The sequence below is a fragment of the Macrobrachium nipponense genome, chromosome 22 (assembly GCF_015104395.2).
Source record: "Macrobrachium nipponense isolate FS-2020 chromosome 22, ASM1510439v2, whole genome shotgun sequence".
In the NCBI taxonomy this organism is placed as follows: Eukaryota; Metazoa; Arthropoda; class Malacostraca; order Decapoda; family Palaemonidae; genus Macrobrachium; species Macrobrachium nipponense.
The window spans coordinates 45,109,840-45,122,706 of record NC_087213.1 but is presented as its reverse complement, the minus strand read 5'-3'; the positions used below and the strand labels follow the sequence as shown (position 1 = coordinate 45,122,706).

Sequence of the window (12,867 nt, the reverse complement as noted above, 5' to 3'; positions counted from 1 at the left end):
TTTGAGATGTTCATTACCTGCCTCTTTTATTAAAGCCGATTCCATCATTTGACTCTTGTACCGGCAGTTGCTGCTATAAATTATATGTGACAAATTCCAGTTTATTCTCTGGTTGTGTTCATTTAGATGGTTGAAAATAGCTGAGTTCTGTTGTCCATACCTAACTGACCGTTTGTGTTGTATTAATCTCTGGGGAAGTGATTTACCTGTAAATCCGATGTAAGATTGTTCACAGTCCTGGCATGGGATTTGATAAACCCCAGTGTCCTTAGGGGATGTCTTTTGTTGGACGTTAATCAGGGATTTGGCTAAGGTGTTTGGGTAAGTAAATGCAAAAGGGCTAGATTTTCCGAGGGTCTGAGTCACCTTCTTAATCGTGTCCAGGTGTGGAATTTTTATTTCATTGTTGGGTGTATCTCTGGTCTTGTCTTTAGGGGGTCGGTAGAAAAGTACGTTTGCTTTGTGAATTGCTTTCTCAATTATATGGTCAGGATACTTTAAAGACGAAAGTTGCTTACGAATTAGTTCAAATTCTTTTTCCACCTCTTCTGTAAACTTTTCTCATTCATCTACCTGAAGAGGGAGACAGCAGTCTCTGAAATATAGTACTTTTCTCTCTATATTTTGGTGTTTTTATGGGCTCCTTTTATTAGATGGAATTCTGTTGTAGCAGAACATTTTTACCAGTCATATATATATATATATATATATATATATATATATATAATATATATATATATATATATATATATATATATATATATATATAATATATATTATTTCTTTACACTCATCCCCAGGATCACCTCAAACAGTCAAGATGTTAGGCAAGGACGGAGACTGTGATAAATCGATCAATCTAGCCACAGGAGAATCTGCTGCCATACATACCGTAAATGGACCAGGAAAGAGAAACTGCAAGGTTGATATCAAGGTGAGGAGGGCGCCGATTTCCGCCGTTGCCATGAGGCTCCATTATAAAGTGTGTGAGCATTACTACTTTATGAGTGAAAGGATTTGCTTAAAATTTTTACCAGGTACTAAACAACTAATATTGAAAATAACTACGTAAGGAAATAAAAAACTTATATAGTTTTTCATAAATGATATACACAAAAAGAATTTGCAGTTATAAACAGTTTTCCTTACGAAAGACCAAAGATATATATATGCTATGATAGTTTCATCGAATTTAGTTCAGTCATCTTCTAGGTATGTTTGTTTACTTTTCTGAAATATATGTTTCAAGAAAACAGCAAACAAAAAATTTCTTTTGCTTATTCTGTAATAAGTACGAAACTTTGCTAGGTAGAAAGTCGATTTTTGCATTAAAAGTATTTTTTCATATGGGCCTGAGAAACATCCCCTGAAATTTACAAAATAATCAATATTCGTCGGGTATTTCTTTGGAAATTAACGTTTCCTATAATATTTTGGTTACCTATTAAGAATTTGCCGTTATTTTTTTGTCGATCGATTATAATTTACCTTAGAACTTTATCCAACAAGGTAGGGAACCCGATGGGAATTCGGGGTTTTGGGCAGAGGATACACCGGGGATAGGGTGATTCACGCATGCACTGTTATCATTCATTCTACTTCACAGGTGACCTGTAAGGAAAGCGGGGTTCTGGGTAGGGTAGATCACCGGGAGAAAGTTGTAGCATGTTATCGTGGAATTTTTTTTTTAATTCTATATGACACTACTACTATTCCGAATGCTAAGGCGCATGTGCACTCTTATAGGGAGCTTTAGGTGCAAATTCGCTTTTAGGAAGATTCCATACCTATCTCTCCGTGACGTTGCGAGACACACGAAGTACATATATTGTGGTACTACACAACCAGCCCGAAGGAAATGTTGCCATATACTTAAATTTTTTTTCATTAGTAAATAGACACCCTACATACATATCCTGAGGAAATAAACATAATATTAATTCAATTTTTGCCATTTGCTAAACAAAATAAATTGACTTGTAAATAATTTCACCTATGATAATATGTCTATATTTATATATAGTAGTAGTCAAGGTATATGAAAATAAGTCAATAAATACAGAACTATAAATAAGTCAAGAAATACAAAATATTTTATGGAGTAGTTTGACGAAGTCTATATCAGACCCACCAACCTCTCGCATTTTGCAGGAGTCTCCCGTATTTCGAAAATACCTCCCGCATTCTGCTTTGACACTCGATTCTCCCGCATTTAGAGATTTGTTTAAGTTCGCATTTGTTGATAATGCCTATTTTTCAGTAAATACAATTATTTCCCCAGTAAGGTTGCCAAGCTAGTTCTGATCTTACCTCACAGTAACTCAGATGAAGAGAGCTACTCTTGATATTGAAGGGACACTAGAATCACTTATTGCCTGTAAAACGGATGAGCTCGCCCATAAGGCTTGTTATGAGTATAAACCAAAAGTGAATTACTTGTGAAAGCTAAGTCAGCAACATATGCATATACCCGAGCACACTCTATAGCTAATGTTCAAAAATGATATAACTCTGTCATATTCTGCCCATAAAAGGCATGCAATATGTACAACAGGCTATAAACACTGCCATTTTGTCATATTGATTTAAATATGCATTTTTCTTTCATTTTGGTGTATTTATTCAGGACATTATGCATCTTTGTTCTTAGTAAATAGGTAGATAAAATTCAATATAGAGAATTATTGGATGAAATTTATTAAAATAATGACATTCTGCCTTGGATCTATGAATCTCACGTATTTTTTTGTAAATCTCCAGTTTTTTTATAATCTCCAGCAAAAGTTTCAGGTAGTGTTGACAGGTCCTGTATATGTGTAGTGCTACTGACGAGTGCAGAGTGGAGCGGAAAATTTGGGCGAGTTACTCTGATCTTATGTTTTCTCAAATATCTTAAGTCATAGAAAACTAAAATATTTTAGTGGGTGACATAAGTATATTAATTATTTCAAGCTGAACGGGATTGGATTTTTTTTTTTTTTTTTTTTTTTTTTTACAAGTTTTGCGACAATTTGTCTCTTACTGGCCAATAAAAGCGATGAAAAAAGTTGTCACTAACCCCATATTAAGTTTTTTGAGCAACAACACACACTTCAGGCCTCTCTGAAAGTATTGTCACATCTGCAACTGTGTCTTCATGGGTGCGGGTTTTCCATATATTTCTATTTGAGGCATAAGATGTTCCTGCGCATCGTTGTTCACAGAATTAATGTGAAATGAAATTTCTTCCACTTCTGTTGTCTTATGCGCACTATCTTCATTTGTTCTACAGCCGTCGTCTGAATTCAAGGTTCTATTTTAGTGGTCTTTCGATTATAGTAAATCTACATTGACTTGTTAAATGACCACGTTTTTACCACATCTACAGAATGATTTTCTCTCGAGTTTTTGTGTGCCTATGTGACTGATTTCTCTGGGCTTACCTGCTTGGTGTTTTTGCTCTTTATGTACAGGTTGGTAACTTTAGTTTATATGCTACTTGATTTACCTGGCTAGTGCTGTCATTATGAGTTTTGCCTGCTATGACATTTTATTGGAAGTTAGTAGTTTCTCTAGCTCTTGCTATATCCCATCCTCGTCGCCATGGCAACGTGACACATATACTTTGCAGTATCTGATAAAGTAAATACAGTACAGTCAGCAAAGGTTCCAGAAAATGTCAAGGAATTGCAAACATTTTTAGGTTTTGTAACATTTTATGGAAATTTAATTTAAAACTTAGCAACAACTGTAGGCTACACCCATTATATAATTTGCCGAACAAGGATACTAAATGGATTTGGAGAAAGGAATGTAAAAATCCTTAGAAAAAACTAAAGTAGTGGAGGTCAGCCACATTCTTAGTACATTATCAAATGAATTTGCCGGTTAATTTGGTTTGTGCTTCAAATAAATGTTTAGGTGCAGTATTAGCACTTTTAATGCCAGATGATACAGAAAACCTATTACTTTTGCTGCTAGCGTATTAAACAAGGCAGAAAGAAACTACTCATAAATTGAAAAAGGGGCATTGAAGTTCCATATCCATATGTATCTGTATGGTAGGGAAAAGGTCACATTAGTTACATACCACAAACCATTGTTTGTGGTTTTAGGTATAAAGGCAAGTTAGTAGCAACAAGATACAGCGTTGGGCAATTACATTAATTGCATATGGTTGCAACATAAAACATAGACCAACATTAAAGATGGTTTATGTAGATGCATTGTCAAGATTACCTGTAGACAAAGCACCGGGAGAAGAACATGATAAGTAATCTTTTCATATCTGTATATAACTTACCTATTACACACACAAGGTAGTACAAAAAAAGACCCCAAGTACTCTCAAAAGCAGTTCAGAGCTTAATTACAAACATGGAGGTAGTTGTTTCATAACAAGTGGAAGTAAAGTATAATGACCAAGAAATTGGCAGTAGTCAAAGGTAAAGGACAAATATTAGTGGAACTAGATTGTTTAAGGTGTATAAAATTGACTTGCATAGTATTCTAAGGGTTGCAGGTTTAAAACAAAAGACAAAGGAAGATATTTCAGTCGCCAACCTTTTAATAGATTACAAAGAAGTCTTTGAAGACAGAGTAGGTACAGTAAAGAATGCAAAAGCAGTCTTAGTTTTAAACGAGGATGCTACTCCTAGGTCTTTCGCTCCAAGACCAGTTCCTTATGCATTGAGAACAGCTGTGAAAACTAAAATTAGAAGGTTGGTAAACGAAGGTCCATGGGTAAAGGTAGATTATTCAGATTGGGCTATACCTTTAGTAACAATTGTTAAGGGTAACGTTCAAGTTAGGTTATGTGAAGATTACAAGGTAACACTATATCCAACACTGCAACTAGTTCAACATCCATCACCAAATCCCAAAGACATGTTCGCAATTTTGCCAGGATGTGTTGTATTTTTCAAAGGTAGATCTAAGACAAACATTTCAACTGCTCTCCATGGATGAAAATTCTCAGAAATTTTGTACTGTCAACACATTCAGGGATATATCGTCCAAAAGACTTCCATATGAAGTTACTAGTAGTCCAGCAATATGGCAGCAAACAATGGGAAAAAAATTGAAGGTAGCCTATGTCTGGAGTATTTATTCTTATTGACGCCAACAAGAAAGAGCATAGAAAAAGGTCACGTGCAGTTCTCCAGAAACTGAATGAACATACCGAAGTCAACAAGAGCTCGTGTATTTTAGAAGTAACTCAGTAGAATATTTAGGCTTTATCGTAAATGGTATAGGCATTCACATGACAAGAGATAAAGCAATATACAACTAGGATATGTTCATTTAGACATAAAACAGTCCAAAAGCAGCAATGACTCAATTTTGACAATTCCTTGAAATTCGAAGATGGGCATTCCCCTAAACTCGAAGTCTAATTCGAGAAGGGAACTTCCGATCCCTCACCCACTCTCCGACTCGACTGGTTTCCGTTTCCTCATCATGAGCCCTTGTTGTTCTCACCTGACTCCTCTTGCATGTTCCAGAGTAAGAAGGAAAAACTCAGGAGAAGAAGATTCAGTTCCATTAAAAGAATTGATAGATGCTTTATATTTTGGGTGTCATTTACTAAAGAATATGATGAAAATGTCATTTTTATTTTCTGTAACCGTATAAATAAAGGTAATAATGTAAGTAAGAGGTATAATATAAAGCATAATAAAGGTAACCGAATAGAAAATAAATATAATGAATGTGATTTACATGATAATAATACCTTACTCTTTTTTTATAATGAATAATTTACATAATAATGATACCTTACTTTTTTTTTTTTTCAGGGGCCAAAAGGCACATATTTCAACATTACTTGCCCATTGCTAAGCTTGGATGGAGAATACTGCTCGGAAGAAGTTACAATCAAAGATGAAGGATCAGGAACGTAAGTGTCAGTTACTACAAGATAAAGTACTACGCAATGTTTCTGACCAAGGGGAATTTGTAACAATTTAAAAATTTTATATTTCCAAATTTCTGTCAACTGAAACGAAAACATTTACTAGAAATCATCAGAGAGAGAGAGGACCTTTGACCTCCAGAGCTGTCAATCACAGCCTCTCGAGAATTGACGAATTGTCGTGATGTCTGTTCGTTGGATTTTGATAGACGCTAATCAGTGGTTCTTGAACCGGGGGCGCACCCGCCCCCCCTCCCCCTTCCCCACAATTTCTCCCTTTTATATTTTTCCTTTAAATCTAAGAGGGAATTCTACTCTTATATGCAAAGGGGGCGGGGGGGGGGGGGTAATAAAAAGTTTAAGAGCCACTGCTCTAGATTTTAAAGCGATTTCACGGTTTTCGTAAAGCCCGAATTTTAAAGGTGGTAAACGCAGTAGTCGTGTATTTTACTCATTTATGTTTTTATCTGTTTATTTATTAATTAATTTTCTTTTTTTTAATTTCAAGCAGTTGATTTCTGTACTTCGTGTTATCGCCCGTAACCCTGTACAAGTATGCACCTTGATCATGGGAAATTGTAATTTCAAGGGAGTGGGTTCTTCCTTATGCATGGGGATTTATCTTCTGAATAATAATAATGATAATGATAACGCCCACGCTTTGCTTAAGTACGTCACTTATTACCATCACTTCAGGCAGAACAAATATATCTACCTGTACGACACACACACACACACACACACACACACACACACACACACACACATATATATATATATATATATAATATATATATCATACATACTATATATATATATACTATATATATATCTATATATATATATATATATACATATATATATAGATATATATATAGTATATATATATATATATATATATATATGTGTGTGTGTGTGTGTGTGTGTGTGTGTGTGTGTATGTTTAATTCAATTTAATTGGTATGAAATCGTTTTTAATACTCCATTTTTTTTTTGCGTGTAAAACTGTTGTAGTAGACCTAAGCCCTCGGAAACACCTGCTCTAGGAACGGGTGCTTGATTCTGTGCTTGGAAAGTATCCGTTGAAGATTTCTGAGAAATGCCTTGGGCGGTGTGCTTCTCAGTAACTCCAGTTGATAATAAGATACTAAAATATGAGGAATATGATTTTTAATCTTCGGGAAACGCCCCCCCTCCCCCGTTTCTCTCTCTCTCTCTATCTCAGAAAAACAATTACAACGAAAGGCCAAACATTACTAATACTCTCACTCTCTCTCTCTCTCTCTCTCTCTCTCTCTCTCTCTCTCTCTCTCTCTCTCTCTCTCTCAGAAAAATATAAAATATTTGTAGTTGTTATTAGGTCTAATAACAACTACAAGTTCACTGTCTTCAGGAGAGCAATATTCTCACTTTCATACAGACATTTTTACATCTATCATGACAATTTCAATTGAACTCGGCCTAGCAAGAAACTTATTTGTTAGAGCCCTGAGAATTTACTCCCCAGATTTTCTTAACAAAGAACTCGAAACAATCAGAAATCAACTTATCTTCTTAAAATACCCGAAGCACATAATAGAAAAAAAACCATACATACGGCAAAGAGCATTTTTATAAACCCACAGAAAACAAAGAAAAGGAAAAATACAAACAAAATCATAATCCATCATGTGGATAATTTACGAGAGATCCGACAAATCTTAGGCCAACCCACCTTTCATCTTCAGTTATACAAATACATTGGAGAAATCCATAATTAACGTTCAGCAGGACATGGGTAGGTGTTTATATATTATATATATATCTATATAATATATACATATTATATATATATAATTAATATATAGTATATATAATATGATATTAATATATATATATATATATAATGAACTGGTTAAAAAACAATGTTCTGTAACAACAGAAATTTCCATCCTAATTAAAAGGAGACCCATAAAAAAACTAACCAAAAATACAGAGAAAAAGTACTCTATTTTCCAGAGACTGCTTGTTCCCTCCCTTCTTCAGGGTATGATGAATAAGAAAAGTTTACAGAAAAGGTGGTATTTATACCAAGAGGTCCATCCACAAACAAGCCATTTTAAGTCACCCCGGCTGATAATCTTCCTTTAATCTTCTTAAGGGTTGGTTGAATGAAGACGTTGTCGATCGCGTCCGAAATCCATGCTCCTTTTGAGATGTTCATTACCTGCCTCTCTTTTATTAAGGCCGATTCCATCATTTGACTCTTGTACCGGCAGTTGCTGCTATAAATTACACGTGACCAAATTGCCAGTTTCTAACTTGGATTGTTATGTTCATTTATATGGTTGAAAATAGCCGAGTTCTGTTGTCCATACCTAACTGACCGTTTGTGTTGTATTAATCTCTGGGGAAGGGATTTACCTGTAAATCCGATGTAGATTGGTCACAGTCCTGGCATGGGATTTCGTATACCCCAGAGTCCTTTGGAGATGTCTTTTGTTGGACGTTAATCAGGGATTTGGCTAAGGTGTTTGGTAAGTAAATACAAAAGGGTTCGATTTTCCGAGGGGGTTGGTTATTCTCTTAATCGTGTCCAGGTGGGGAATTATTATTTTATTGTTGGGTGTATCTCTGGTCTTGTCTTTAGGGGGTCGGTAGAAAATTTTACGTTTGCTTTGTGAATTGCTTTCTCAATTATGGTCAGGATATTTTAAAGACAAAAGTTGCTTGCGAATTAGTTCAAATTCTTTTTCCAGGGAATTCTGGGGAACAAATTCGTAAGGCTCTTAAGAACAAGTTACTAGCTACACCTATCTTGATAGTAATGTCATGATAGCTAAAGTAGTGAATGTATGAAAGTGAGAACGTTGGTTTTCTGTATATGGTAAATTTGTATTCTGTCGTATCTCTGATTATTAAAACATCAAGAAAAGGAATTTTGTTGTCTGTTTCCCATTCAACTTTAAATTTGATGCTGGGCACTAATGTGTTTAATTTCGAGAGGAATTAATTGAAATTGCCCCACCTATTATCCCAAAATGTTATGGGATATCATCCACGGTATCTCATCCACAGCATGTTTTGTTTTTGGGTTTATTGCATTATTACTGTAGTTTCAAAGTATTCCATGTACAGATTGGCTAGAACAGGACTTAAAGGACTACCCATTACTACACCGAATTTTTGCTTGTAGAATGATTCCCCGAATGAAAATACGTTATTAGATGCACATAATTCAACTAGCTTTATTATTTTGTCAAGCGCCAATGGGAAATGATCTGAATCGGGGGATAATTTTACCCTTAAAAACTGAAGAACGTCCTGTACTGGTACTTTAGTGAACAGGGAATCTACGTCAAGGATTAAAAGTTTTATGTTGTGAAGTGGTATATGTGCTTCTCTGAATTTGTGACAAAAATCTTCCGAATGTTTAATGTGACTGGGAGAAAAAGTGCCTAAAAAAGGGGAAAGGAGGCCAGCTAACCATTTAGAAATTTTGTAATTGAAAGCACCGGCACATGTGCCGGTGCTTTCAATTACAAAATTTCTAAATGGTTAGCTGGCCTCCTTTCCCCTTTTTTAGGCACTTTTTCTCCCAGTCACATTAAACATTCGGAAGATTTTTGTCACAAATTCAGAGAAGCACATATACCACTTCACAACATAAAACTTTTAATCCTTGACGTAGATTCCCTGTTCACTAAAGTACCAGTACAGGACGTTCTTCAGTTTTAAGGGTAAAATTATCCCCCGATTCAGATCATTTCCCATTGGCGCTTGACAAAATAATAAAGCTAGTTGAATTATGTGCATCTAATAACGTATTTTCATTCGGGGAATCATTCTACAAGCAAAAATTCGGGTGTAGTATGGGTAGTCCTTTAAGTCCTGTTCTAGCCAATCTGTACATGGAATACTTTGAAACTACAGTAATAAATGCAATAAAACCCAAAAACATGCTGTGATGAGATACGTGGATGATATCCTAACATTTTGGGGGATAATAGGTGGGGCAATTTCAATTAATTCCTCTCGAAATTAAACACACATTAGTGCCCAGCATCAAATTTAAAGTTGAATGGGAAACAGACAACAAAATTCCTTTTCTTGATGTTTAATAATCAGAGATACGACAGATACAAATTTTACCATATACAGAAAACAACGTTCTCACTTTCATACATTCACTACTTTAGCTATCATGACATTACTATCAAGATAGGTGTAGCTAGTAACTTGTTCTTAAGAGCCTTACGAATTTGTTCCCCAGAATTCCTGGAAAAAGAATTTGAACTAATTCGCAAGCAACTTTCGTCTTTAAATATCCTGACCATATAATTGAGAAAGCAATTCACAAGCAAACGTAATTTTCTACCGACCCCCTAAAGACAAGACCAGAGATACACCCAACAATAAAATAATAATTCCCCACCTGGACACGATTAAGAGAATAACCACCCCCTCGGAAAATCGACCCTTTTGTATTTACTTACCCAAACACCTTAGTTCCAAATCCCTGATTAACGTCCAACAAAAGACATCTCCAAAGGACTCTGGGGCTTAATACGAAATCCCATGCCAGGACTGTGACCAATCTTACATCGGATTTACAGGTAAATCCCTTCCCCAGAGATTAATACAACACAAACGGTCAGTTAGGTATGGACAACAGAACTCGGCTATTTTCAACCATATAAATGAACATAACCATAGTATAAACTGGAATTTGTCACGTGTAATTTATAGCAGCACTGCCGGTACAAGAGTCAATGATGGGAATCGGCCTTATAAAAGAAAGGCAGGTAAGACCATCTCAAAAGGAGCATGGATTTCGGACACGATCGACAACGTCTTCATTCAACCACCCTTAAGTAGATTAAAGGAAGATTATCAGCGGGGGTGACTTAAAATGACTTGTTTGTGATGGACCTCTTGGTATAAATACCACCTTTTCTGTAAACTTTTCTATTCATCTACCTGAAGAGACAGCAGTCTCTGAAATATAGTACTTTTGCTCTTGTATTTTGGTGTTTTTATGGGCTCCGTTTTATTAGATATATATAATATTCTATATATTATATATATATATATAATATATAATATAATAATATATAATATATATAATCCAAACGAAAGAAAGAGAAACGATGGAGGTCTGAATGGCATTTTGACTTCTTGTCCCTTGCTTGGCAGACTGGAGAAATCTAAAATTGAGTTTACAATTTTAAACAAAAAAAAAAAAATTCGTATAAATGACAGATGGGGATTAATATGCACCTGGAATCCAACACAATTAAAGAAGTAACAGACCTATCAAAACAGGGTTAAGAGGCTTTACAAAAGAACAGGGCCAACAGCAGTGGTGATGAACCTGACCAAAAATAGATCAATGCCTATTTGGTCCAACACAGATGTGGCTGAGAAATTCCTTCAAGTTTCCTCTTTACTAATTATTGTAATTTCTCTCGGCTGTGTGGTAAGTTCTATTTGTAGCATGGCGAGACTCAACAAAAAATGGTGTAATTTTCATATATATATATATATTATATATATATATATATATATATATATATACATATATATATATATATATGTATATATATATACATATATATATATATATATATATATATATATATATATATATATATATATATATATATTTATATATACACACACACACACAACACACACACACATATATATATATATATATATATATATATATATATATATATATATATATATATGTATGTACATATGAAATGACACAAACTTGAAGAAAGTTTGTTTCAATGTTACCAATATTTTCATTTATTTTTCAAGAAAAATAAATGGTTTAGGCCAGTCTCGGCATTAGTTGCCAGCAATAATATTCGAATTTCATTCAACCGTTGTCTTGTATATTATCAGTTGTACACTAGTAGTAGAAGTGGTAGTCCTGAATCTGATATGACATCATTTCAACCTAAAACCCTTTAATCCTGCATTAACTATTCTTGTTATTCATTAGACAACGTCATATTTCCAGTTATGGGTACGAATTTGCTTGTGCAGGAGACAAAGGTGGCCTTAGCCTTGTCACCGAGAGTCACATGGCTTCAGTGGAGCACACCAGACAGAAAGATGAGCAGAAGAACCTTTGCTCGGCAGGGTTTGTGTGTGTGGCCTCTGTCGTCGGTAAGGAGCAAAAAAAAATTTAATGCTGTTTGTGTGTGTGTGTGAGAGAGAGAGAGAGAGAGAGAGAGAGAGAGAGAGAGAGAGAGAGAGAGAGAGAGAATGCTCGTTAGTATCTGCTTCACTATATTTTCATTGAAAAAAATTATATGAGTACCACCATATATATAATGTACGTAAAGATTTTCATCTATTCTAATTTTTTCTTTTCCTTTTAGATTGGTGAGGGTTTGCTTTTTCGTATGACTATGTTGCAGTTTCTACAGTACCGCGTAACTCATGCACGCGTTTGCCTTCTCTATAGCACAGAAAATTATCTGTTTGTAAACTAACTTCTTGATCTTTGTCTAATTAATTTCATAATTTTTCCCCCAAAATAAGCAGGAGTTTAGGAGCAAATATCAGTAAAACAAAACAGCGAAGGTAAGACTGAAATGAATATGTTTTGCAGCCTCTCATGGTTACCCGAATTTGTCTTCGTCAATGAAGGTCAGTTGTTATTGAGTTTCATGTCACATTCAGTAATAAAACATCATAGCATAACAGACCAGTAATATTTAAGCTAAGATGATTTCATTCTTATTTTTTTCTCCCTCTAATATTCAGGGTTTTGGAGATGATAACCTTTCTTCCGCGATAAAGGAGACAAGGCGTGCCATTCCCAATTCCAGGAAGTCCTGTTTATAGAACTAATGCGACTCTGTCTCTCAGATTTTGTACGGAGAAAGTTATCACAGAAGAAAAATATCATAGAAGAAAAATATTAATGTCTAAGTTGGTTAAAAAGAGTCCAGAGATCCACATCAGGGCTCTTA

The 12,867-nt window shown here is 34.9% G+C and overlaps 1 protein-coding gene across 1 annotated transcript in view; it reads left to right on the top strand.

Annotated features, from left to right (window-relative positions):
* Positions 1-12,105, top strand: part of LOC135198389 (uncharacterized) — a 56,834-nt gene extending 44,729 nt beyond the window's left edge. Inside the window, exons 7-9 of the mRNA XM_064225931.1 lie at positions 801-934; positions 5,778-5,878; positions 11,907-12,105. Of these exons, the coding sequence (XP_064082001.1) occupies positions 801-934; positions 5,778-5,878; positions 11,907-12,078 (407 nt within the window). The 3' untranslated portion in view covers positions 12,079-12,105. The remainder of the gene's footprint in view (positions 1-800; positions 935-5,777; positions 5,879-11,906) is intronic.
* Positions 12,106-12,867: the final 762 nt, after the last annotated feature.